The sequence below is a fragment of the Myotis daubentonii genome, chromosome 4 (assembly GCF_963259705.1).
Source record: "Myotis daubentonii chromosome 4, mMyoDau2.1, whole genome shotgun sequence".
NCBI lineage: Eukaryota > Metazoa > Chordata > Mammalia > Chiroptera > Vespertilionidae > Myotis > Myotis daubentonii.
The window spans coordinates 79,267,030-79,292,301 of NC_081843.1; the positions used below are offsets into that span (position 1 = coordinate 79,267,030).

At 36.5% G+C, this 25,272-nt stretch overlaps 1 protein-coding gene across 10 annotated transcripts in view; it reads right to left on the reverse strand.

Moving 5' to 3' along the window:
- BDP1 (B double prime 1, subunit of RNA polymerase III transcription initiation factor IIIB) overlaps positions 1-25,272 on the reverse strand; it is an 89,154-nt gene that overhangs the window by 11,672 nt on the left and 52,210 nt on the right. For 4 of the 10 annotated variants that reach the window (XM_059694382.1, XM_059694377.1, XM_059694383.1 and 1 more), the window contains 17 exons: positions 23,704-23,891; positions 23,039-23,255; positions 20,221-20,399; positions 18,794-19,007; positions 17,758-17,891; positions 16,075-16,276; positions 15,582-15,772; positions 14,094-14,481; positions 9,211-9,333; positions 6,560-6,596; positions 5,984-6,076; positions 4,507-4,732; positions 3,862-4,019; positions 2,135-2,285; positions 1,753-1,933; positions 795-858; positions 257-443 (listed from right to left, as the gene is read on the reverse strand). In XM_059694382.1, the coding sequence (XP_059550365.1) occupies positions 257-443; positions 795-858; positions 1,753-1,933; positions 2,135-2,285; positions 3,862-4,019; positions 4,507-4,732; positions 5,984-6,076; positions 6,560-6,596; positions 9,211-9,333; positions 14,094-14,481; positions 15,582-15,772; positions 16,075-16,276; positions 17,758-17,891; positions 18,794-19,007; positions 20,221-20,399; positions 23,039-23,255; positions 23,704-23,891 (2,933 nt within the window). Of the gene's footprint in view, positions 1-256; positions 444-794; positions 859-1,732; positions 1,934-2,134; positions 2,286-3,861; positions 4,020-4,506; positions 4,733-5,983; positions 6,077-6,559; positions 6,597-9,210; positions 9,334-14,093; positions 14,482-15,581; positions 15,773-16,074; positions 16,277-17,757; positions 17,892-18,793; positions 19,008-20,220; positions 20,400-23,038; positions 23,256-23,703; positions 23,892-25,272 lie in introns of those variants that run through there. The other 6 variants (XM_059694378.1, XM_059694379.1, XM_059694380.1 and 3 more) reach the window with 6 other exon arrangements.

Genomic DNA, 25,272 nt, shown 5'->3' on the forward strand with positions numbered 1-25,272 from the left:
GCCACTTTATGATCTACATTTATAGGTGTTTTTAGCTTTCAAAATACATAAAATACCACACAAGCTTCATACAAAAAATATTATACATTTGTGACATCTTCATCAGATATAAAATAAATTATTTCTTCTCTACCACATGATTACTAAATAAGATATCTAGAATTACAAATGTTGGTAAATGGCTCATTCCTATCAATACTATTTGATTCATAAAGTAATTTTTCTCCTAGCAAAAACAGTTTAGCTCATCCATTACCTCATGTCGCCCTTTTCTTCTGTAGTCACTGATTTGACCAATATGGGCGCTGGCAGTAAAGGGTTTGGCATTAACTGTGTAGAGTTTTCAGTAAATTCTTGTACTGCATCGGTTGGAATTTCCACCAGAGTTAAAATGAATGCTTGCTCTTCCTCAGCATCATGATGTACATTACCAACTAGATTGACTATCAAAATTTAAGTTAGTAATGAAAAGCTGAACCATGAAAGTACAGAAAATCATTTCATTTCTAAAAAGTCTCAAAACAACTTATCACTAAGAATAAAAGCTGAATTACACCCCCAAAAATAAAAAAGTAATTTTATAAAGGATAAAGATGATTCACTATGGAAATTTATAATTTTGAGCAACAAAATACTTCAAGTTGTTTTTTATTTGTTTTTTTTAATTTAAGGCCATCATAGACCTCCCCCCGCCAAAAAAACACACAATTGTTTTGTTTTTTCCACAGTCAAATTGGGGAGTAAAAACCATACTGTTAGGTTCTATGATACTTTATTGAAGCAGATTACCATACCTGCTAAATCCTGAGGATTGCTTACATTCTCTTGTTGGACTTCTGGAGTACTAGTTGGTATACACTGCCATAAAAATTAAAATGAAAAAGGTTGACCAAATCTCAGTTTTAAAAAGTTTTCCTGACAATTTGATATGCTGAAAGTTATGGTTTCAAAACTCAACACAATTATCTAACCCTATGCAATTTTTCAAAGTGTTTTTGGAAACTTGATTGTACCAATAAACTTTTGATTAACATTTACACACAGAAATTCCGACTGAATTAATATGTGTAGTCTATGAAATGAATTTTGACAAAAAAGGGAGCCCTAGCTGGTTTGGCTCAGTGGATAGAGCTTCGGCCTGGGGACTGAAGGGTCGCAGGTTCGATTCTGGTCAAGGGCACATGCCTGAGTTGCGGGCTCGATCCCCAGTAAGGGATCTGCAGAATGCAGCCAATGATTCTCTCTCATTATTGATGTTTCTCTCTCTCTCTCTCTCCCTCTCCCTTCCTCTCTGAAATCAATAAAATTGTTACCCCATATCTCACAGTGTTAGACACATAGCTTCTCAGATCCAGGGGCTAAGTAGCAAGAGGTGAATTCTCCATGTACAAAACACTTCACTTTTCAAAGCTTTTACAACAAAGCTAGGTATTGGCTAGTTTATCACTGTGCTCCAGAGACTAAAAACAAAATAAAAATTCTATCATAGTACATTCTTGCAAAGGCAAAACAGATCAGTGGTTGCCAGGGGCTGGGAGTGGGAGAGGAGGGGTGACTAAAAAAGGACACCAGAGAATTTGGGCAATGATCAAATTGTTCATGTATTAGTCACATGACTATGTGTTTGTAAAAATGTATAGAATTGCACATTAAAGAGGGTGAAAGGTATTGTGTTTATATTATACCTAAATTTTTTTTTTAAATGAGGAACAAACACCTAGCCACCACTTACTATATTTTTCATTCCTTTACCTCTGGCACATAAGGTGTAAGCACATTGTCTCCATTCGAGTCCTTTCCCAGGGGCTCTCCAACAGAATTCTCACTAAGACCCCTACCCAAACCAAGTGTGTGGGAGCTTGTCTCAGAGGAAACAACTGGAGCAAATGACAAGATCTGAACTTCTTGAGATCCCTGCGCTTGATCTTCCTTTCTGAAAGAGAAATTAGTATGTATTAGAATTTCAGTATACTTTTATTTGAAATCAAGCAGACAACCACAGCATGTTTAGAGCTAGGTACATCAAATTCATCTATTTTATTGTTTTTTAAACTTTTATATTATATTAATGCAACAGAACCTGGATGTTTGTTTGTTTTTAAATTAAATTCATCCCACAATCTCTCCTCTTTACCTTTCCTTTAGGCTTGCTTCCTGCAAAATACTGGTCTCTTCAATACCATGGTCATGTGCCAATCTGCTCTGCTCCTTATTCTCTGCTATTGTTTCTGATTCAAGGTTTTTATCTTCTAATCCCATTGCTTTAGGAGCATTTTTCTCCGTTTCTTAAATAAAAAAACATTTAAGATATAATCCAAAATAGTACAGCTAAAATCTCCACATTAGAAACATATTTTCTCTTCAAAGACAGATCACTATATAGTGGGCTCTTTCAAACATCTCTTAATCCAAAAAGCAAGTTCATTATTATTTTTTAATATATTCTTTTTTTAAAATATATTTTATTGATTTTTTACAGAGAGGAAGGGAAAGAGATAGTTAGAAACATCGATGAGAGAGAAACATCAATCAGCTGCCTCCCACACACCCCCTACTGGAGATGTGCCCGCAACCAAGGTACATGCCCTTGACCAGAATCGAACCCGGGACCTTTCCGTCGGCAGGCTGACGCTCTATCCACTGAGCCAAACCGGTTACGGTAATATATTCTTATTGATTTCAGAGAGATGAAGGAAGAGGGAGAGAGAGAAACATCAATGATGAGAGAGAATCATTGATCGGTTGCCTCCTGCACGCCCTCTCCTGGGAATCGAGCCAGCAATCTAAGCCTATGCCCCAACTAGGAATCAAACCATGACCTCCTGGCTCACAGGTTAATGTTCAACCACTGAGCCATGCCTGCCAGGCTAAAATGCAAGTTTATTGACAGGGCACATATTTCACTCCTGGCTACCACAAAAACTGCATCTCCATTTAATGGTAATAGAAGTATAATTAGAAATCCACCAACAAAAGAAGTTTACAGGTGGGTATACATTAGGTCTGGTTAGCTCCGCCTTGGGAAAAGTACTGGGAAGGAGTTGTTCTACAAAGAATAATGTTACAAAGGGCAAGAAAATGACTTCTATATAGGAAAGGTAACCTGAGCCAGCAGGAGAGTGCTTCCAGGCACTGCTCAGGCCAGAGTAACAGGCATTGCTGGTTGAAAGAGAAACCCCAGAAATCAGGAATCCCAAAACAGAAATGATGATGTTAACTATCCAGACCTTCTACATACAACATACAGGGTTTAACACAATCTCAGTAAATAGATCAACACCACTAAGTACATTTTTAAAAGTGCAGAACAGTGTACCGTATGCATATATTTTTATTCTTCCTGAAAGAAATATACATATGTATGTATATATGATTGTATGGGCATACGCACACCCTCATTAGATACTTATGTGTATAAAATTTTTCTGGAAGTCTATAATAAAAACGGTTAAAAACAGTTTACCACTAGAAGTTGGATTAGAGGGCTGGGAACCTAAGGAGGAAGGAGTTTTTAAAATCGTATGCCTTTTGGGCGCTGTCTTATTTTCTGCCACACGCATGTATACCTTTGTAAGAAATGTGTGCTTGAACATTCATGTACACACACACACACATTCACACACAGAAAAAAAATATATATGTGAAGAGAAAGTTTGATCAAGTAAATATAGTAAAATGGTAATAATTATTGAAACCAATTGGATTTATAGGTATTTATTTTATAGCTCATTCTACTTTTTGTACATTTGAAATTAATAGTAAGTTAAAATAAGTTTAACAACTGAATATTCCATTTGAAATGTTATGTAATTTCTTGTGTCAAAGTAATTTTGTAAGTCTCAAGGGAACAATAAAATTTACCTCTTTGAATTTCCACTTCTCCTTTGGTTACAAGCAAACTGGGAACTTCCTGATGAGCACCAAATCTGTTGGTCCCTAAAATCTTCCTAAGATTTGGCTTAGGCTTGGCAAATCTCCTCCTCATTCTGAGATTACTGGTCACCTCTGAAGTTGTATTCCTAGAAAAAGAGGGGGGAAAGAGAGAAATCTATCAATGTGTAAGAATTCTCTCACATTGATACATTCTGACTAGCACTGATACAGACAGATATGTGCCACCTTCTAAGGAGCCACATCATCTGAAGTTTCATTTTTTAATGTTAAAATTACCTGGTAGTAACTTTTCTAAAGGTCTTGAGAAGGGAAGAGATTCCGGACCATATTTGTAAAACAGAGACTAAAACTATTTATATAAAACTATTTCATTAAAGCTTTAAAGACACGCTTATTGCAGTAATTTTAATATTCAAAACATTAAACTAAAATCACAATCAGCAATTATTACTTTAAAGGATAAGAAATCAGTACTGCCTACTTTACATTTATACAAGTATTATTCAAAACTATTAACTAAATTGATGGTTAGTTTAAATATATTTATTAATAGGCTACTATATTTTTTGGTAAAACTCAAAAGAAATAATAATTTAATAAAGCAAAATAAACCTGGTTGATCTAGCGTTTTCCTTTACTTTCTCCATTAAACCAATTTCTTCTTTAGTACTTTGTTCCTCCAATTCAATCTTGTTTTCTTCTAATGATGAAAGAGGTATACTATGGACAGGTGAAGAAAGCTCCTGACATTCATAAACAATTTTGTCACTGACATTATCTGGGTTAAAAGGAATATGGCTTTTATCCTTTGAATGAACACCAGGAAGTACACATATTCCTATTGCAGAAAAAAATAGAAAATACAAATAGATGTCAAAATAAAATAAATCCTTCAACATTCAGCAATTGCAAAATTCTATACCGTTTTTAAAGTTTGCTCTTTTGGGCTCCTAAATTAAATTTATGATCCCATTCTTCATGCCAAATATTTTACCTTTTCTAAGCTTAATAATTCTTATAGACTGAAATATTTGGGTTATTATAAGTAAAAATGAATCTTTTTGTTACTTTTAATAACTATAACCTCAAATGAATTAAGAAAATCACCTTTATTTATAATTTTTAAAAACCTGTACTTTATGTCCTAGAGATTTGTGACAGGCTCCAATGCAATACTCTGCCATTAAGAATCAAGCCTGAAAAAAAAAAAGAATGAAGCCCGCGCTGGCCAGGTGGGTCAATTGATTGGAGCATCATCCAGCACACCAAAAGGTCACAGGTTTAATTCCTGGTCAGGACACATACCAAGGTTGTGGGTTTGATCCTTGGTATGGGAGGCAACTGATGGATGTCTCTCTCCTTCTCACACTGATGTTTCTCTTTCCTTCTCCATTCCCCTCTCTCTAAAATCAATAAAAACATATCCTCAAGTGAGGATTAAAACAAAGAAAGATAAACCATGACTCTGTTCACCTCATATCATCTACGGTTTACACATTTTTAAAAGAAACATTTCTGTATCTGCATGTCATATTCATAGAGTAAAATAGTCAATACCATTGCTTCTTAGCCTAAAATATTAAAAATCTGGGTTGACATATAATTTGGCTCAGTCCAAACTAACAGAACATTCTAAACCAAATAATCTCAATGATGGCTACTGCCCCTTCATACTGTATTCGAATGTCACGTAATTGTGGAACTACCCAAAGAAGCAGCTCCTTTGCTAAAGAAACATGTATAAAGTAATCAGTGATCAGTAAGTGCAGTTAACCAATGATGTTTACGATAACAAAGGTAACTGAGCACGTACTATGTGCTGGGGATACAGCATTGAACAACTATTCCACAAATACAAATTACTCTTAATAAACCAAGTGCACTATCTTGAAATGGTGGCCACTACATCTAAAGGGGCAGTTAGATGGATCATTGCATATATATTATCTTTCCTGGAAAAACAACAAAGTGGTGCCAACTTCAAATGTAACAGGCAGGTATTCACTTATTATGCAAATGTGGGTATAATTTCTTAAAAGTTGGACTTTAAAAGCTTCTCTTTTTTTAAGGACTTATTTTTCATTCTTACCATCACTCTGCTCTGTACTGATCTCTGACTGCAACACTAGATCTCCCATTGTAAGTAAAGTAATGGCAGCTTCAGTGCTTCCATCGTTGGTTTCTTGTGAGAAAATATACCAACATTAAAACAGAAGAATGAATCTGGAAATTTAAGTTTGTTTACTTAGAAAAAGTTTTTAAATTCAGGTGTTTATCCACTCGTAACAAATTTCAATATCCTCTATACCACTAATCCCTTAATAAGGTAATGTTTTCATTAATTTACTGTAAGTAAAGAAATCATTGACTGTTGGCTTTTACTCACTGCAAATGCCTCCCTCCCATTAAGTAACTTAGTATCTTCAAAAAAATGCATCTATGCAGATCAGAGGAAAAAATACTTCTTTACTAAACATTTAACTCAATTCATTTTCTACAGTAACATTCCAAGAATTCACATTTCTCCTAGAGGTGACACATTCAAAAGCTGAATCATTTTGTTCAACTCTCCAGCAAAATGACTCATTTACAAACTACCACCACTACTATATCATTGTGCTAGTGTTAACCAAGTAGTTTTTAACAGTTTCCTATTAAAAGTTACCTGTTTCATCTTGGGTATGTTCACCTGTGGTCATTTCCTAAAAGAGGAAAAGTAATATCTTATGTAGTTTCCCAAATTATTTGTTCTGTATCTCAAGAAACACTATGTTGTACATATCTATCTGTGCTTTTAATTACAATGGAGTGGGAACTGGTTTTCCCCCCTTAATAATAATTATTCATAAAATAGAACAGAAATAATTAAAAATCCAAGTTCTTTTGTCTATTGCTCCTTATTTTACTTTTTTTGTATTATGTATAAATTTTAATTATGATTATACTGCAATCTGCATCTACCATTCTTACTTTAGTTCTTCACTTCATAATACTTCAGCTTTAGTCATAGCTGGCATAAGTTTTGACTCAATGGAAACAACGGTCTGAAAAATATCAGAATTTTTTTTACACTACTAAGAAGTTATAGGACTGATGTCCAGCATGACAGCATGAGGAGCTCTGCTGACCCTCTCCCCACTGAAAATGGTGAAATTTATTTAAAAGCAACCATTAAGGCCTCTGGAAATGATCCTAAGAACATAGGATAAAAGATCATCTATTCATGAAAACTTGATAACAAAGGGAAGATCCGTGGTATTTGAACAAAGATTGTTCTCTTCCTCCTTCTTCCCAGCTCAGCAGACAGAGACTCCACCTCAAACTGCTGCAGCCAAGAAAACAGGGCCCTTTCTCCCTGCAGCTTCCAGCTAGAGGGCTTTCTTCCTAAGAGGAGCAGGTATAAGATTCATAATAGATAATAGACCAATATCTAATATGAATATGGACACAAAAGTCATCAATGAAATACAAGCAAACAGAATTCAGCAACATATAAAAATTACACATCATGAACAAGTAGGATTTATCCGAGGTGCAATGTTTTGTTTAACATCCAAAATTCAATCAGTATTATACATCGTATCAATACAATAAAAAACAAATATCACATGATCATCTCAATAGATGCAGAAAAAGCATATAATTCTAATCCCCTTTCATGACAAAATACACACACAAACCAGAAATAGAACTTTTTTAATTTTATAAAGGACATCTATGAAAAACACCATAGCTAACATCGAACTTAATGGTGAAAGATTAAATGTTTTCTGCTAAGACCATGGAAGGGGACAAGAATGTCCACTCTTGTCACCTGTATTCAACATTGTATTGGAGGTTCTAGCCAGGGCAATTCGGCAAGCAAAACAAATAAAGAACATCCAGGTTGGAAAGTATTGTAAATTGAATTGTGTCCCCCAGAAAGATGTTGAAGTCCTAACACCCAGTACCATGTATATGACCTTATCTGGGACGCACAGTCTTCGTAGAGGTAATCAAGTTAAAATTAGGCCCGACAGGATTAGGGTTGGCCCTAACCCAGTATGACTGCTGTCCTATAAGAGGAGAAGAAACACAGACACACAGACAGAAAGAAAACCATGGCAATGAAGGAAAAGTTTGGAGTTGTGCTGCAATGAGCCAAGTAATGACAAGGACCGCGATAACTGCCAGAAGGTAAGAGAAAGGCCTGGGATGGTTTCTCCCTCAGAGCCTCCAGAAGGAGCCATCACTGACCTTGATTCATGCTACAATAATGAACCTTGAAAACATTATGCTAAAAGAAGCCAGACACAAAAACCATGAGTCCATTTACACTGAATGGCCACATTATTATGACCGGCCAGATTATTATGATCACCCCATCAGTACAATGAAGTGAATTAGTTATACAAATAATAATAATAATAAAACCTTGAGAGTATTTGCTTAGGAAGTTTTCAATATTCAGTATTTTTGGAAGTGTCAATGAACTATTGATGGGGTGGTCATAATAATCTGGCCACTCAGTGTACATGCAATGTCCAGAATACACAGATCTATAGTGACAAAAAGTAGTTTGGTTGGCTAGACCTGGGGAAGGATGGAAAGCAGTGGGGAGCAACTGCTAATGGGTATGGGGTTTCTTTTTGAAGTGACGACAATGTTCTAAAATTAACTGTGATGATGTTTGCACATAACTGTATACTAAAAATCATTGAATTGTACACTTTAAATGGGTGAACTGTATGGTGTGTGAACTGTGTCTTAATAAAGATGTTTTTAAAAAGTTGTAATTTCAAGTCTTCATTTTCAAAATTAAGATAAATTCTAACCAAATAAGAAAGAATACCAAGCAAAATGCAATTAAATACATTCCAAATAATTTATATTTGGTATAGATTTAATGCAACATAAGATTATGAGCATATTAAGAGCTATACCCAGAAACATACACAAAGATCACTGCTCTTCAGATCAAATACAAAACCTATAGATTATTCATTAGTTCTACTATTCACACTTACAGCTCCCTAGATGACAAAAATGAGTAAACTGCTTGTAAACCTAAAGTATTCAAAATAAACTTCCAGTCTTTTTTTACAAAGTTACAAAGGTAGAAGTGAGCCAGCTGGGCTGTGGAGGCTTGGGAAACAAGTTATAGAAGCAAACGAAGGGCCCTGGAGCTTCAGAGAGAGAAAAGCAAAGGTGATGCACCGAGGGAAAGAGGGGGATGGGGAGAGGCATGGCTGTGCTCCCCAGAGAGAGAGCACCGAGCTTCCAGTCTTTTGAAAGTAAACAAAGAATTAAACACAAAACATTAAAATGGATGCTTACAACTGATAATACATTCAAGTTTTCTTCCTGTTTCATTTCCTGAGTGGTCACATCTGTGTTTGAGAGCTGATGTTCATCAACCGTTATGAATCCAATATCTGGGACATTCACGGTTATTTCAAGCTGTCAAAATGAAAAGTCTCATTATTTCATATTGGCATACCATACACAGACAAACAAGTAAAATAAAATGGTAAACTGAAAAAAATAATCCAGATTCATACACAATTAAAAAACTGAATAATAGTCATTTTTACACTGATTTGACATCAACTTGGCAAAAGTAAAACATGTAAGGCTTTTGAGGGGGCTGTGAGTCTTATAGCTAGTAAGCAACTTTTCCAAGGCTTATTTTCCTAGTACCTAGCATTTAATTTTCCATTATCCCCACTTTGTCCCTACTTTCACATAGTTAATCTCATCAGTCTGTTAGCATTTATGGAGTGCTTCCTAAAAATTAGAGGGCTGCAGATAAAAGGATACAAAGCTGAATGAGACAAGTTTGGTCCCTGCCCTCAAGGAACTCACAATCTAAGAAAAACAGATTTATAATCAACTAACTATACACTGTCTTAAGTACTAAAATAGAGGTGAGTTGAAAGCTCTTAAATATATTCCAGAGGCCATGTGCACGAATTCATGCACCAGTGGGGTCCCTCGGCCTGGCCTGCAGGATCGGCCAAAACTGGCTCTCCAACATCCCCCAAGGGATCCCAGATTGCAAGAGGGAGCAGGCCAGGCTGAGGGACCCCATTGGTGTACGGCTGGGGCCAGGGAGAGATGTGGGAGGTTGGCCAGCTGGGGAGGGACCGCTGGAGGGCTCCAGGGCATGTCCAGCCTGTCTCGCCCAGTCCCAATCGGCCAGACCCCAGCAGCAAGCTAACCTACCAATCGGATTGTCTGCCCCCTGGTGGTTAGTGCACATCATAGCGAGCAGTTGAGCGGCCTTAGCATATCATTAGCATAGTACGGTTTGATTGGTTCAACAGCTGACTGGTTAACAGATACTTAGCATATTAGGCTTTTATTATATAGGATATTACCCTCTCCCCCACCAAAGCAACTACCCTCTCCCGCAACCCAAAACCTGTATAATTCTTGGTAGTCATGTCAATGGCTATGTAAAATAATGGGTTTACTCACATTTACCCTTCATTTAGCAGCGTTACTGGTCAAAGATCCCTATAATCTGGGAACTAAAAAGACTAAGATTTCTCTCCTAGACTACATATAAGAGAGTGTGGCTCTTATTCCCTTATTAACAGAAAAAAGAATATAAAAGACCGTGTGATTCAGTAGGAACTGAATACAGAGTCAAGTATGAAAATCTGCCTTCAAGACATATTATAGTAACATCTGTGTGTTCTGTGTCTGTATCCTCAGAAGCAAACATTAAAGAAAAATCTATGCTAATGTCCTACAGGCCTGGGATGATAAAAAAGTTCAAGTGATTTGAAAAGACAAAATATTTTCTGAAAAGTTGCACGAAAATGGGAATATTCCAGATAATTGAGAGTTGGTTCTTTGAACACCATCCAGTGTCAAAGCTTTACTTTTTAACAGCTTCATTGAGATATAATTTACACACCATAAAATTCACCCATTTAAAGTATATACGCGTGTGTGTGTGTGTGTGTGTGTGTGTGTGTGTGTGTGTATGCATGCAAACTGTCTCCTCGACCAGGAGTTCAACTGGGAGTTTGACTGGGAGAATGACCAGGGGGTGGGCTGGCAGTGGCAGGCGGTTAGGGACAGGAGGCACCCCAGCCGGCAGCCGGCAGCCACTAGGGACCCTACCCATGCATGAATTTTGTGCACTGGGCCTTTACTATAATATAATGTTTCTTGGATTATGCACAAATATGTACACCCATCACCAGTCACTTTAGAACACTTTTACTGCTTCAAAAAAGAAACCCATACCTTCATCCCAGGAAACCAATAATCTACTTTCTGCCTCTATAAATTTTTTTATTTTGGACATTTCATATGAATAGAATAATATAATATGTGATTTGTTTTTGGTAACTGGCTTCTTTCACTTAGCACAATGTTTTCAAGGTTTCACGATTCATACTGTAGTATATATCAATACTTTATATTCCTTTATGATTTAACTAGAGGCCCATTGCATGAAATCCATGCACTTGTAGGGTCCCTAGCAGCTGCCAGCCACGGGCCGGGTACTCCTTCCTGTCCTCCAGCCACCTGCTACCGCTGCTGGCCAGGGCCTTCCTCCCTTCCCCCAGCCACCTGCCAGCACCAGGGCCTCCCTCCCTTCCCCAGGCCAGCCCGCCCCCTGGTTAAACTCCCGGAAGAACTCCAGTTGAGGGGATAATTTGCATACTGCACTTTTATTATATAGGATAATATGCCGTTGTATTTCAATGCTTTTTAAGAAAACATTTTCTAACAAAAACAATTTCCCTGCCTTAGTAATCTTGCCATAAAGAATAAAAATTTAACTTTCTTTACTCAATTATTATGATTAATGCTATTTAAGAAGGCATTCTATATTAATTCAGGGATAAATCCTGAAGCCTGATTTTCAGAAATTTCTGACATTAGTTTTGACTAGCAATTTGCCTTTTACCCAAAGAAATCTGTAAATTATAAAACATATAGCTAATTAAATTCATATGCAGTGTTAAACAGCTATCCTTGCACAAAATTAACCTTCCTTTTGCAATTTCTTAGTGTCAACTAAAGCTTAAATTCACTATCTTTACTTTTAACTTTTAGTTACAAGAAACAACTTGAATTTACATCATTTTTGTTTACCTTCAACCATTCTAACTCAATAGCTTTACAACACTTAACGTGTTATTATTAACAGTGAAGAAAGATAGTTTGGGCCCTAGCTTTGGCTCAGTGGATAGAGCATCAGCCTGCGGACTGAAGGGTCCTGGTTCGATTCTGGTCAGGGCACATGCCCAGGTTGCAGGCTCGGTCCCCAGTAGGGGGTGTGCAGGAGGCAGACGATCAATGATTCTCTCTCATCATTAAAAATTTTTTTATTGATTTCTGAGAGGAAGGGAGAGGGAAAAAGAGATAGAAACATCAAGGATGAGAGAGAATCGCTGATTTGCTGCCACCTGGGGATCAAGTCCACAACCCAGGCATGTACCCTGATGGGGAATTGAATCATGACCTCCTGACTCATAGGTAGATGCTCATCTACTGAGCCATGCTGGCTGGGCTCTCTCTCATCATTGACGTTTCTATTTCTCTCTCCCTCTGCCTTTCCCCTCTTAAATCAATAAAAATAAAAATAAAAAAAGTTGGTTTGGACCACCATTCATAAATGTAAATTTATAGATTCAGTAATCCATTAATTCTGGGTAACTTAACATTATTTGAATTGTTTTATGTATCCTACTTCTTTTATTATTACCATCAATACCATCTCAGTTCATTCCTGATTCTGTTTCAAATGACTCAGAAACTATCATGAGTACTTACTACAAAACTGATTGATATATGCTACTCTATAAGCCACGTAAATCATTGAAAACTGAGGCAAAACAGAAAACTTTAAAGTTACAAAGTTGAAATACTAGACCTAGAGGCAAAGGAGTAAGGAGCTTTTATAATAAAGTAAGTTAAAGTAGTATATTCCTCCATCTCAATCCATTAGGATGGCAAGTATCCAAAAAAAAGAAAGAAAGAAAGAAAAAGAAAATAACAAGTGTTGGTGAGGATGTGAAGAAATTAGAACCTTTGTACACTATGGATGAGAATGTACAATGATGCAGCTGTTACGGAAAACAGTATGGTGGTTGCTAAAAAAAAGTTTAAATGGGCCTTGGCCAGTATGGCACAGTTGTTTGAGCATCGTCCCATGCACTGTGAGGTTGCCGGTTCGATTCCAGGTCAGGGCATATGTTCGGGTTGTGGGTTTAATCCCCAGTGATCGGTGCACAGGAGGCAGCCTATTGATGTTTCTCTCATCGATATTTCTATATTTCTTTCTCTCTCTCTCTCTCTCTCTCTCTCTCTCTCTCTCTCTCCCTCCCTCCCTCTTCCTCTCCCTCTCTCTCTCTCCCCCCCTCTCTCTCCCCCACCCCAACCTTCCTCTCTACCACTCTCTCTAAAATCAATAAAAACGTATTTTTTAAAAAATCAGTGAAACTTAACATTTAAAAAAATTAAAATAAATTTATAATGTACCATACGATCCAGCAATTCCACTTCTAGGTATATTCCCCAAAAAAATTAAAAGGAGTTAGAAGAGATATTTGTATACCCGTGTTCATAGCAGCATTCTTTATTTTATCCAAAAGATGGCAGTAACCCAACTGTCCACTGACAGATAGATAAACAAAACGTGGAATGGAATATTATTCATCCTTTAAAAAGGAGGACATTCTGGCACATGACCAAACATAGATAAATCTTGAAAACATTATGCTAAGTGAAACTACTAACAAAAAAGATAAATACTGTACAAGAAATACTACACAAGGTACCTAAAGTAGTCATAAGACAAAAGTGGAATGGTGGTTAGCACAACCTAAAGGAGAGAGGGTAATGGGGAATTATTGTACAGTTTTGCAAGATAAAAAATGTTCTGGGGATGGATGGTGATGATGGTATAGCACAATGAATATACTTAATGCCACTGAACTATAGACTCAAAAATGGTTAACATGGTAAATTTTATGTTATGTGTATTTTACCACAATTAAGAGTATACAGATATGTGTCTCTTCTACCTTCTCTACTAACCAGAACTCAGCCTAAGCCTATAAAAATTACATTTGGTAGAGGTAACTTAGAGAATGAACTCTCCAAATCCTAATATTCACTAAGAGAAGAAAAAATGATCCACTAAGAGAAAAATACAAGTAAGATAAAGTCCCAAGCCCTCAAAAAGAAACTACCTCTTCCATCGTTTCCTCAATATGAGTAGAAACAGGTTCAGGAGATCTGAGACCAACAGGTACAAACACTGGAGCTTTGTTTATTTCTTCTGGAGCAAGATGATAGCTTTCTTCTTCATAGGCAGATTCAAAATCTTCAACATCATCTTCATCCTCTTCCTGGGAAGCCCGAAGAGTCACCAGCATGGCCTTGGGAGCTCTAGGTTCCTTCTTAGAAGTCTTACTCCGAATTCGTTTTGATCCACGCCCTTTGTTCACAGTTGGTTTGATCTTTCGATGCATTCTCCTTTCAGTATGATCCATCTCATATCCAGAGGCAGAAGAGACAGCTGTTCTTTGATTGAGAGCAATTTTAGAGTAATTTGATTCTTTTAACAGTTGTGAATGGCTGGAGGTTTAATCAAAATAACAACATAGTCATTGCACACACAGGATAATTTTAAGGAAAACCAAACTTTTAGACTGAAATCCCAACTCAAGCCTTAAAATGAAAACTCCCACCACTCATTCTGTCAAAAACTTATACTGTGAAAAGAAGAAACTTACTATTAGTTTCTCATTCAGAGTTATCTGAATATAAAAACATAAAAAATACAATTCTTAAAAAATAAATAAAAGTCTTAGTTATCTACCCACAAATTTTTCATAGTAAGTTTTATTTCTGGGCTATTTTCCCCCTTGCTATTTAAGTGGAGATAAAACACAAGACTGGAAATTGTCAGAGGAAAAAGGAATGACAGTCAATGGGCCAATAAATACAGAATAGGAGGTTAAAAAATGATACTGGTTATTCCTATTTGGTAAACAGATTAGGATAAAAGAAAACAAGAGGATGCAAAATATCCATCAAAACAATGTTGGTTTTAAGAACTTAGTTCCCTTCCACTTTTCTTGAAAATGATGGAAGAGGGTACCCTTCACCGGTGTTTGTACCCCTATTTGAATTAGTACTCTAATTATTTAGGTACTGCATACTACTCTTTGGTCAGGCTTCTGCTCATATCTACCATACTTAATAACCATAGATTTTAAATGTAGGGTAAAGAAAATCTTCCTAAAAAGATCCAAAGGAAGTAAATATTCAGTAAATAAAATCAAAAGGGAAGAAAAATAGACCTGTCGATAAAAAACAATCTACACTTCTGTTAACAAGACATCTTTTACTCTATTAATAAATTAAGGTAGCCGAAACCAGTTTGGCTCAGTGGATAGAGCGTCGGCCTGCGGACTGAAAGGTCCCAGGTTCGATTCTGGTCAAGGGCATGTACGTTGGTTGCGGGCACATCCCCAGTAGGAGATGTGCAGGAGGCAGCTGATCGATGTTTCTCTCTCATCGATGTTTCTAACTCTCTATTTCTCTCCCTTCCTCTCTGAAAAAAATCAATAAAATATATTTTTAAAAAATACATAAAAAATAAATTAAGGTAGGACATCTATAAAGAATAAGTTTTTATTTCTTCTGCTTAAAGTAGTCATGTAAAATTTTACCTTGCTAATTTACTGAGATGCTGCTCTTCAACAACTGAAGACACAGAATTATCCCCTACAGTTTTCTGTCCAACACTTCCTGATGGTTCAACTTCTGACTGAAGATCTTTCTTGGCCAAACTAGCCTCTTCGGAACCTACACAATCTTTTCTTGCTGAAACCTCCAGAGATGTCAGAAGCTCAGCTTTTTCCTTCAATATAAGAAGAAACAGCTAATATTACCACAAAAACAATCTCTATGGCAATTTGATTTGGTAGTTTGACCTAGAGTCCCAAGCTTGCTTAGACACACACACACACACACACACACACACACACATGCACACACGCACACACACACCCTATGACTGGTTTCTAAGTTTTTATAATATTAGAATGCCACTCAATTTTCAAGAAAATAATGACAATACAAAATTAAATATTTTTAATGTTTTTCTTCATGATCCTGACAAAACATAGCCCACTGATAAAAATTATATATTTTCAAACTTACTTTCTGAAGGAGCTGGGTGTCAGAATCTCCTTGCTGCAGCAAATTATCTTCTGGTTTCCAGGCCTCACCCAGATCTGCTCTGTCTTTTTCTATAACTCTTTCCTCTTTATTATCATGTGCTCTTCCCAAATTTTGCTCAGGGTTTTGGAACTGCCTTCTTATCAATTGTGCTGGGCTAGAAACATAAGTTTTATGTTCATTTCTAGAATGAAGTACAAATCATCTTGAAGAACAAAAACCAGAATTCTTTTTTAATGTACCAGCTGTTAAACATTTTTTTACACAAACCAATCCTATGTTCAAAGGACTATATGTAAATTCGCTATGCTAATATGAAAGGAAGAACATAAAAGCTTTTACAGTATAACATCCATTTTCTGTATAGCCTGGGAAATAGTTTTACAATAATATTAATCTTTGTTACTTTCATTGATCCTGGTTTGTGGTTTCATTCTACTTTAAGAAATTTTCAGAGTAATAACTAGGAAAAAAATTCTAGTAGTTGAAGATGGAATTCATAACAGCACTTTAAACAAATGCTTCAACTGGGCTCTGAAGCATGAACAAATGTTCAGTGGTCACAACAAGCATAGATGGTCCTACTGGTTCACGAGCAGGCTTGAAAGCTAGAGTCTCTTCTCCTTCCACATGCCTATCAGCTCATAGAAAAAGGTTTATTGATAGTCAGTGTCATAAGAATCTCAATAAAACCCATTTTATCTGCCAAAACATAGAAACACAAGATTTAAACATTTAATAGAGTAGCCATAGCCTCCAAGGCAACCCAAGTCTTAAGGCTTCCTGGGAAGAAATAATTGGCAAAGATGTGAATTCTGAATTAGAAAGCTTAAAACTAATATAAATGTGGATATTTATAAGAATAACTGGATATGTGCCTATCATTGGTTCTCTAAATGATCTATATTAAAGACTATTCTTAAGTAATATTTCTAATAAATTACCCAGAAAAAGTACTTAGTTACATTTTCAAATGTATCTATCTAAGCTCTTCTGTCAGTGAAACACCAAGGAAGTTCACAGAAGTTCTAACAAGGTTATGATGCTAACTAATACATCTAGTGCAGACTAATGCATTTGGGAAAACAAATTATATCTAACTTAAGTATAATCTATACATATAAAAGCCCAGCAACCAGAACAATGGAACGACAGAACGACCGATTGCTATGACGTGCACTGCAGTGGTCAAATGGCCCTATCAGGGTCCCAATCACCCCCCACCAAAATCCCGTGGCCCCTCCCCCCAGCAGGTATTTTGTGGAAGGGCCACACTCAAGGGGCCAAAGAGCCGCATGTGGCTCGCGAGCCGCGGTTTGCCAACCACTGCCCTAGCCAGTTTGGCTCAGTGGATATAGCGTCTGCCTGCGAACTGAAGGATTCCAGGTTCGATTCCAGTCAAGGGCACATGGCTGGGTTGCGGGCTCGATTCTCAGTGGAGGGCGTGCAGGAGGCAGCCAATCAATGATTCTCTCTCATCATTGATGTTTCTACCTTTCTCTCTCCCTTCCTCTCTGAAATCAATAAAAATATATTCGAGTTCATAATTATTACTTTATACTTTCATAAATTTTTAAGATGTGAAGTTATATAAAATTAATTATGTAAAAACCCAACCTTTATCTTTGGAAAGTTTGATGCTTTCTGATTTAAAGACACACTCACCTCATCTTTTTATCTAAAACATCAACTTTGTTAACATGAAGGTTTTCTAGAAGAGCCACGTGACTCTGATTTTCATACATTCTTCCTTCAGAAACTTTGGAGGATATAACTTCAGTTCCAATTTGATAATTTGGCTGAAATGACAAAACCAACTTGTGTATTTTTTAAAAAACAACAGAATATGCTTTCTAAATTATTTTGAACATTAAGATAGACATTTAGTTTTTTAAAATGAAAACTCAAACTAGATATGTTCATGATTTGCTGCCCAAAACATAGTTGCCTAATTTAGAAAGCTTAAAAGATTTTTGCAGTAATATGTTTAAGTGATGCTTTTAAAAGTACAATAACCATCTGTTATGAACCCCCCCAAAAGAAATTTAATGTTGTGGTTTTTTTAAAGAATCAGGAGGTTCAAATAAAAATTAGAATCACTTTAAATCTAGATTTTTACTATAACAGACAGAGAAAAGAACAGAAAAACAAGAACTGTTGAAACGGACATTACACTACTAAGATTTCCTTCTAATATCACAAGAGCCATCATCAGTAAGAGATGGTTTAACTATCATTCAAAGAGCAGAATGTTTATGCAGCAGTTAAAAATAATGTATCCCTGTATTCTTGACACAGAAAGTCAGTTAATATATTAAATGAAAAACAGTTGTCACAAAATAGCATGCATGTAATCATTTGAGTATTTAAATTTACATACGTATTCACATATGCATGCGTTGGGATACATCTGGTAAGATACAACAACAGTTTTTTAGTGGTAATCTCATGTGGTCAGATTTGGGGTAATTATTTTGTATTTATTGAAAATTTTCACAATGAATAGTTCATTAGTAAGGAAAAAATAAACCTATATTTACTTTTTTTTAACATTCAGAACGGTAAATCTGAAACAAAACTAGATAGATTATGTAATCACTGAATAGAGTAAGTGTCAAATTACATAAGACAAGACTGAGCTATCATTTAATATTTTAATTTGCATTAAAAGGCTCAACTCAATTACATGACAATAACTCACCACACTCAGGAATTTCTTTTTAGTTTCATCTTTTTGTAATTTTGTCCTTTCTTCTTCAACTATGCCTTTGGCTTCACCTTTTTCTACCATTTGCCTCTGTCCAGCCTTTTTTATATCTGGTCTAGGTCTCTGAAGGCGGCCCCTAACTGGTCGAGTAGGATGGATAATACTTTCCTTTATTTCTTGTTGAAAAGTGTTTATATTATTATGAGTCCTAGAAAGAGGGGCAAAGAAAAATAGAGGAACTTGACTGTAAAAAGATGAAAACTACTGTAAAAATGTAAAATTTGAGTATCCTCTAATAAAATTACCCTCTCAATAACAATTTACTTTCTGATTATAAATATACCTTGTTTTATAAAAGGACATATTATTTCAATTATTAAAAGGTAATGAGCCCTAGCTGGTTTGCTCCATGGTTAGAGCGTTGGCCAGCGGACTGAAGGGTCCCGAGTTTGATTCCACCTGGTCAAGGGCACATACTAGTACCTCGGCTGCAGGCTTGATCCCCAGTCCTGGGTCTAGTTGCATGTGGGAGGCAACCAATCGATGTGTCTCTTTCACATCGATGTTTCTCTGTCTCTCCCTCTTCCTTCCACTCTAAAAACCAATGGAAAAATATCCTTGGGTGAGGATTAAAAAAAAAAAGGGTTATGAATTTATATGAGGTACCTACAATATTCATATTCATAGAAAGAAAGTACAATCCTGGATGCCAAGAACTAGAGAAAGGGAGGAAAGGGGAGTTATTGTTTAATGAATACAGACTTTTAGGTTGGGAGAATAAAGTTCTAGAGATGGATGGTGGCAATGGTTGCACAATGTGAATGTCCTTAATGTCATTAGATTATACACTTTAAAAAATGGTTAAAAGCTAAATATTATCTACTATGTATTTTACCACAATTTTTAAAAATATATATTTTTATTGATTTCAGAGAGGAAGGGAAAGGGAGACAGAGATAGAAACATCAATGATGAGAGAGAATCAAGGATTGGCTGCCTCCTGCACGCCCTGTACTGGGGATTGAGCCCGCAACCCAGGCATGTGCCCCTGACCGGAATCGAACCCGGGACCCTTCAGTCTACAGGCCAACACTCTATCCACTGAGCCAAACTTGCTAGGGCTTTTACCACAATTTTTTAAAAGACAAATAATACCTTATACACATATATTTCTTAAATGCATTGTGTTGTGTAAGATCTTAAGCAGTGAACAGTGAACATAAGCAGACAAGCATAAAAGGTGTTGAACTCAATCTGATTTTCAATTTTACAGGCAGTCTGCCATATGAATAAAAATAAATCAAATACAAAATTCTTTATATTCACTGTTAAAATACATTAATACATCTTAATTTTAAAAAAAGAAGTATTTGAAAGAACTCTGTCTTATTTTAGATTTTCAAAGGACTATCACTGTTTACCCCATAGAAATAAGTAATTCCTTTTCCTGGGCTTGTGTAGACTGAGAGGCCTCTTCAGATTCACAAAAACTTGAAGGTGAAAGGTTCTTTTCTGTCAGTTCACATGGTAACATCCCAGCCTCCTCTTGCCTGTGATCTGATTTGTCTTTTTCTCTTGATGTCATCAGGGAAGATGCATCCTAGAAAGAGATTAAAAAAATTTCATTGAGGGTTGGTACAATATAGGGAAATAGGAACTTTCATATACTATTAGAATAATAAATTTGTATAGTCTTTGTAGAGAACAATGGGACAGATCTATTAAAAATTTTATTTTCCAACTATTCTCCTTCTAGAAATGTATCTTATAAAAATATTCAAAAAGTATCTAGAAAATTATATAAAAGGATATTTATTATAGCAATATTATTCTGTGTGTGTCCCGCTGCCAAAAAAAAGAGAGAAAAAAAAAAGGGCATTACGCTAAAGAAAATACAAATAAAAAATTGAAAACACCACAAATCTATCACTAGGAGACTGAATAAATAAATTATAATTTCTTCATAATAAAACAGTATAGAGCTATTCAAAAGATAAATTTCTAAATACTGCCCTGGCCGATGTGGCTCCAGCCAGCTGAGCGTCATCTATGCTCTGAAAGGTCACTGGTTGAATTCCCGGTCAGGGTACAAGGCCAGGTGCAGGCTGGATCCCCAGTCAGGGTATGTGCATGAGGTAGCCAATCGATACCTCTCGTACTTCAATGTTTCTCTCTCTCTTTCCCTCTCTCCTTTTCTTCTTTCCTCCCTCCCTCCTTCCCTCTCTAAAAATCAATAAAAACGTATTTAAAAATTTCTAAATACTGATCCAAAAAGATGTTCACAGCCCTGGCAGGGTGGCTCAGTAGGTTGCAGTGTCATCCTATACAGCAAAAGGTTACAGGTTCAATTCCCAGTAAGGGCACATACCTAGGTTACGGGTTCAATCCCGTCGGGTGTGTACGGGAGGTAACCAATTATGTTTCTCTCTCTCTCTTTGTCTCTCTTTGTCTCTCTTTGTCTCTCTCTCTCTCTCTCTCTCTCTCTCTCTCTCTCTCTCTGTCTCTCTCCCCTTCCTCTCTCTAAAACATCAATAAAAACATATCCTCGTGTGAGGATTAAAAAAAAAGAGAGATGTTCGTAATATTGTAAGTGGAAAAAATCAGACAAGCTATGATGTCGTTTTTGTAAAACAATGAAAATACCCTCACGTTATTATTTATATAATATGTAACTATACTTAGAAAAGTCTGTGTTGCCCTGACTGATGTCGCTTGTTGGTTGGGCGTCAACCCATGCACCAAGGTGTTGCTGGTTCGATTCCTGGTCAGGGCACATGCCCAGATTGCATGCTCGATCCCTTGGTGTGGGGCATGCCAGAGGCAGCCAATCAATGTTTCTCTCACATCAATGTTTCTTTCTCTCTTTCTCTCCCTTCCTCTCTCTCTAAAACAGGGGTGGGAACGTAAAGCCTGCAAAACCATTTTGTCTGGCCCTGACAAAGCATTAAACCTGAGTTAACTAAATGTTTGCAGGCTAATTTTTAAGTTGATAATTTTGTATGGCCCAAGAAGGATGTTATAAATATCCAAATGGCCCCTGGCAGAAAAAAGGTTCCCTATCCTTGCTCTAAAAAAGCAATTTAAAAATCTTAAATAAAAAAAGTCTCGGTGGATAGATTCAAAATTGCTACATGATTAACTTGGCAAGGACAGATGGAACATTATAGGGGACTTTCTCTATTTAGATTCTATACTTTTTCCAATTTGGAATTTTTATAATCAATAAAAAGTGATTTATCTTTTAAAATATAAGATTAGAAGAATAAAATACAAATGCTCAAGTATAATAAGAACTAAGCTATTTTAAGATGCAAAATAAGAATTTTAATTCAAAAAAAGTACTTCACATGTTTAGAATTTATGAGTGTTATTTCATTTCAAAGTTTTTTATATATATTTTTATTGATTTCAGAGAGGAAGGGAGAGGAAGAGAGATGGAAACATCCTGATGAGAGAGAATCATCGATTTACTGCCTCCGCCACAACCCCTACTAGGGATCGAGTCTGCCACCCGAGCATGTGCCCTCACGGAGAACTGAAACACAACGTTCTGGTTCTTAGATCAATGCTCAAACACCGAGTAATAATGGCCGGGCTCATTTCAAAGTTTTTGATGCTACATCACATAATCTTAAATTTATGAACCAAGTAAATAAACTCCTTTAACTCTTATCAAGCTCTTTGTTTTTTAAATCCTCACCCAAGGATATGTATTTTTAATTGATTTTAGAGAGAGAAAGGAGAAAAAGAAAAAAAAAACACACCAATGTGAGAAACATCGACTGGATCAAAGCCCCAACCTGGGTATGTGCCCTGACCAGGAATCAAACAAGAGACCTTTCAGGGACAATGCTCCAACAAACTGAGTCACACTGGTCAGGGCCAAGCTCTTAACTTTTTATTTCATCTTCACAACAGACTGAAATAAAAAATTGTCATTCCCATTTTCCCTATGAAGAAACTGGTTCATCATTTGGCTATAATCACACAGCAAACAAAGGTCAGAACTTAAACTACATACAGCCCAGGCTTCTTAAATTCGTTCCATGACATACTTGCCCATCACAGAGATCTGAGATTCTTACACAAACCATGTGGAACAATGAGGCACATTAAGTACAGCTACAACAAAATCACACATGGTAAAAATTGTATGAGGAAATACTTGCGAAATTTCAATTCCAAGCGTTTTACTTTATTAACTAAAACAAAAGAACCTCCATCTTAAATATCACTCACATATAGAGAAGGGAGAATGTTCATTTGTTCACCATCCTGTTGTATCGTAATAGTCTCTATTTTATCCACTTCCAATTTCTTCCCAGGTACATGTTTTTCTGCTTCCATAGTCTCTCTTTTTAAAGCTGCTCTTGATAAGTTTGGTTTTGGTCTTTTGAATCGACTTCTCATAAAAGGTGCTGGTTTAAATGGCTTCTGTTCTTGAGGAAGAGATTTGCTTTTGGAACAAGGATTATCAAACTTTAGAATGAACTGAAGGGGCAGTGGGAGAGGAGTCTTAGGACAACCTTAGAGATTGGCAGTAAATATTTAATTCTGATTCTTAACAAGAAAACAAATTGGACTATTTGGTAGCTTCTGAAAAAATGAGTGGTACAACCCAAATAGATATAAGCCTAGGAACTATATCATCTTTGCACAAGGAAAATATAGGTTTATCACACCCATATAATTTATTTAGTATGTATTATATACAACTCTGTATGTTAGTAATTCTCACAATCAACTGTCAGAATATCCTCAATCCTCTCTCCCACTCTTCTCCAACCTAGCTTAAACTCTCTAACACTATGCTATAGATTGTCTTGAAATCTTACTTAATTAACATAAACTGTAAATATAACTTTATATGCTCTTTAACAGCACACAGACCTATAAAATTATACCTTGAATTAATATCTGAAAATTGCTCTGGAACATCTGCACATGGTGTCCCCTGGTCTTCTGTTTTAGCAAGTTCAGAAGTCTTCAAAGAAGTCTTCCAATGACTCAACTGGCTGGACACTTCCTTTTCAGAATTTCCCTTTTCCTCTACAGGTGTATGCACCACAGATAGGACTTCATTGCTAATGTTCTGGAAGAATAGTCACAGTAAATCAGCACATATACAAGATTCCTTGAGCATCTCAAACAAAAATCCTACTATATTCTAAACACTTTTCTTTAAAAATTCAGAAGTTTATTTTTTTAATTTTTAAATAAAACAAAATTTACAAATGTTAAAACACAAAATTCCGTTAACTCTTCTTTACATATTGCATATTTATATTTCCAAGACACAAATGCCATTGCTGTACGTTAAAAAAAAAAGTCCTTGAAAATGTCAGAATAGGATGAACTTCAAATAACTGAAAACTTTTAATAAAAATAACTTTTAAAAGTGGAGTAAATTGGGTGGGACAGGAAAAATAGAGAAAAGCTGATACATTTATAGTCAAAAGAAATAATTCCAATTTCATTTATTCTTTTTATCTAAAAGAGTAACTTCAAATTGACATTAAGAATAGTATCTTTTCCACAATTAAAAAAATTTAATTATTCTTTTTTTTCTTCGAGGTCCCAAAACATAGAATTTAGGACTAAGAAAGACTTTTTAGGCTTTAGAAATTTTAAACATTGTTGGACTCAGAAATGCAATTATATTTATGTTTCTCTGAAAGAGCATTATAAAAAAAAACTAGAGGCCTGGTGCACAACATTCGTGCACTGGGGGGTGTGGCGGTCCCTCAGCCCTACCTGCACCCTCTCCAATCTGGGAGCCCTCTCCAATCCGGGAGTTTCTGTCTGTCTTTGCAATCATATGAGCGAATTGTCTGAGACCCCAACTCAGTTTGGTTTGTTGCTCCCAGAATAATAGAGGAATAATAGAGGCATTTTTTTTCATTGATGGAGATTTCCTGGAAATTTTAGGGTATCTTCCCTTTAATTTTTCCTAGACCCTCTGATTTTACTTATGTCTCTCACCTTTGCTGTCCCTCCATCCCCCACCACAGCAGTAACTTGCTCCAGGCTCACTTTGCTCTAGTGTCTAGGACAGGGGTCCTCAAACTACAGCCTGCGGGGCCACATGCAGCCCGCTGAAAACATTTATCCGGCCCGCTGGGTGTTTTTGCCGCCGCTGCCTGTCCTGCTTAGCAGCTGACTCGTCCTGGGCCCTCAGTGCCCATGTGTGGAATGTCTGAGGGACAGTGAACTGGCCCCGTTTAAAAAGTTTGAGGACCTCTGGTCTAGGAGATCCGTCTGCCACCAGAACTACGATTCCCAGCATTCCTGGTGCTCCCCGTGCTCTGGGCTTCTGGTCCTGGGGCTGCCACCAAAACTACTATTCCCAGAATTCCTGTTGCTCCCCGTGATCTTGGTTTTCCCTTCCTGCTCTGTCTCCGTCCCATGGCCTCCCACTCTGCCAAGTCCTCCAAGCCACCAGCTCTCCCTCTCTGCTCTCCATCTGGCAGCTT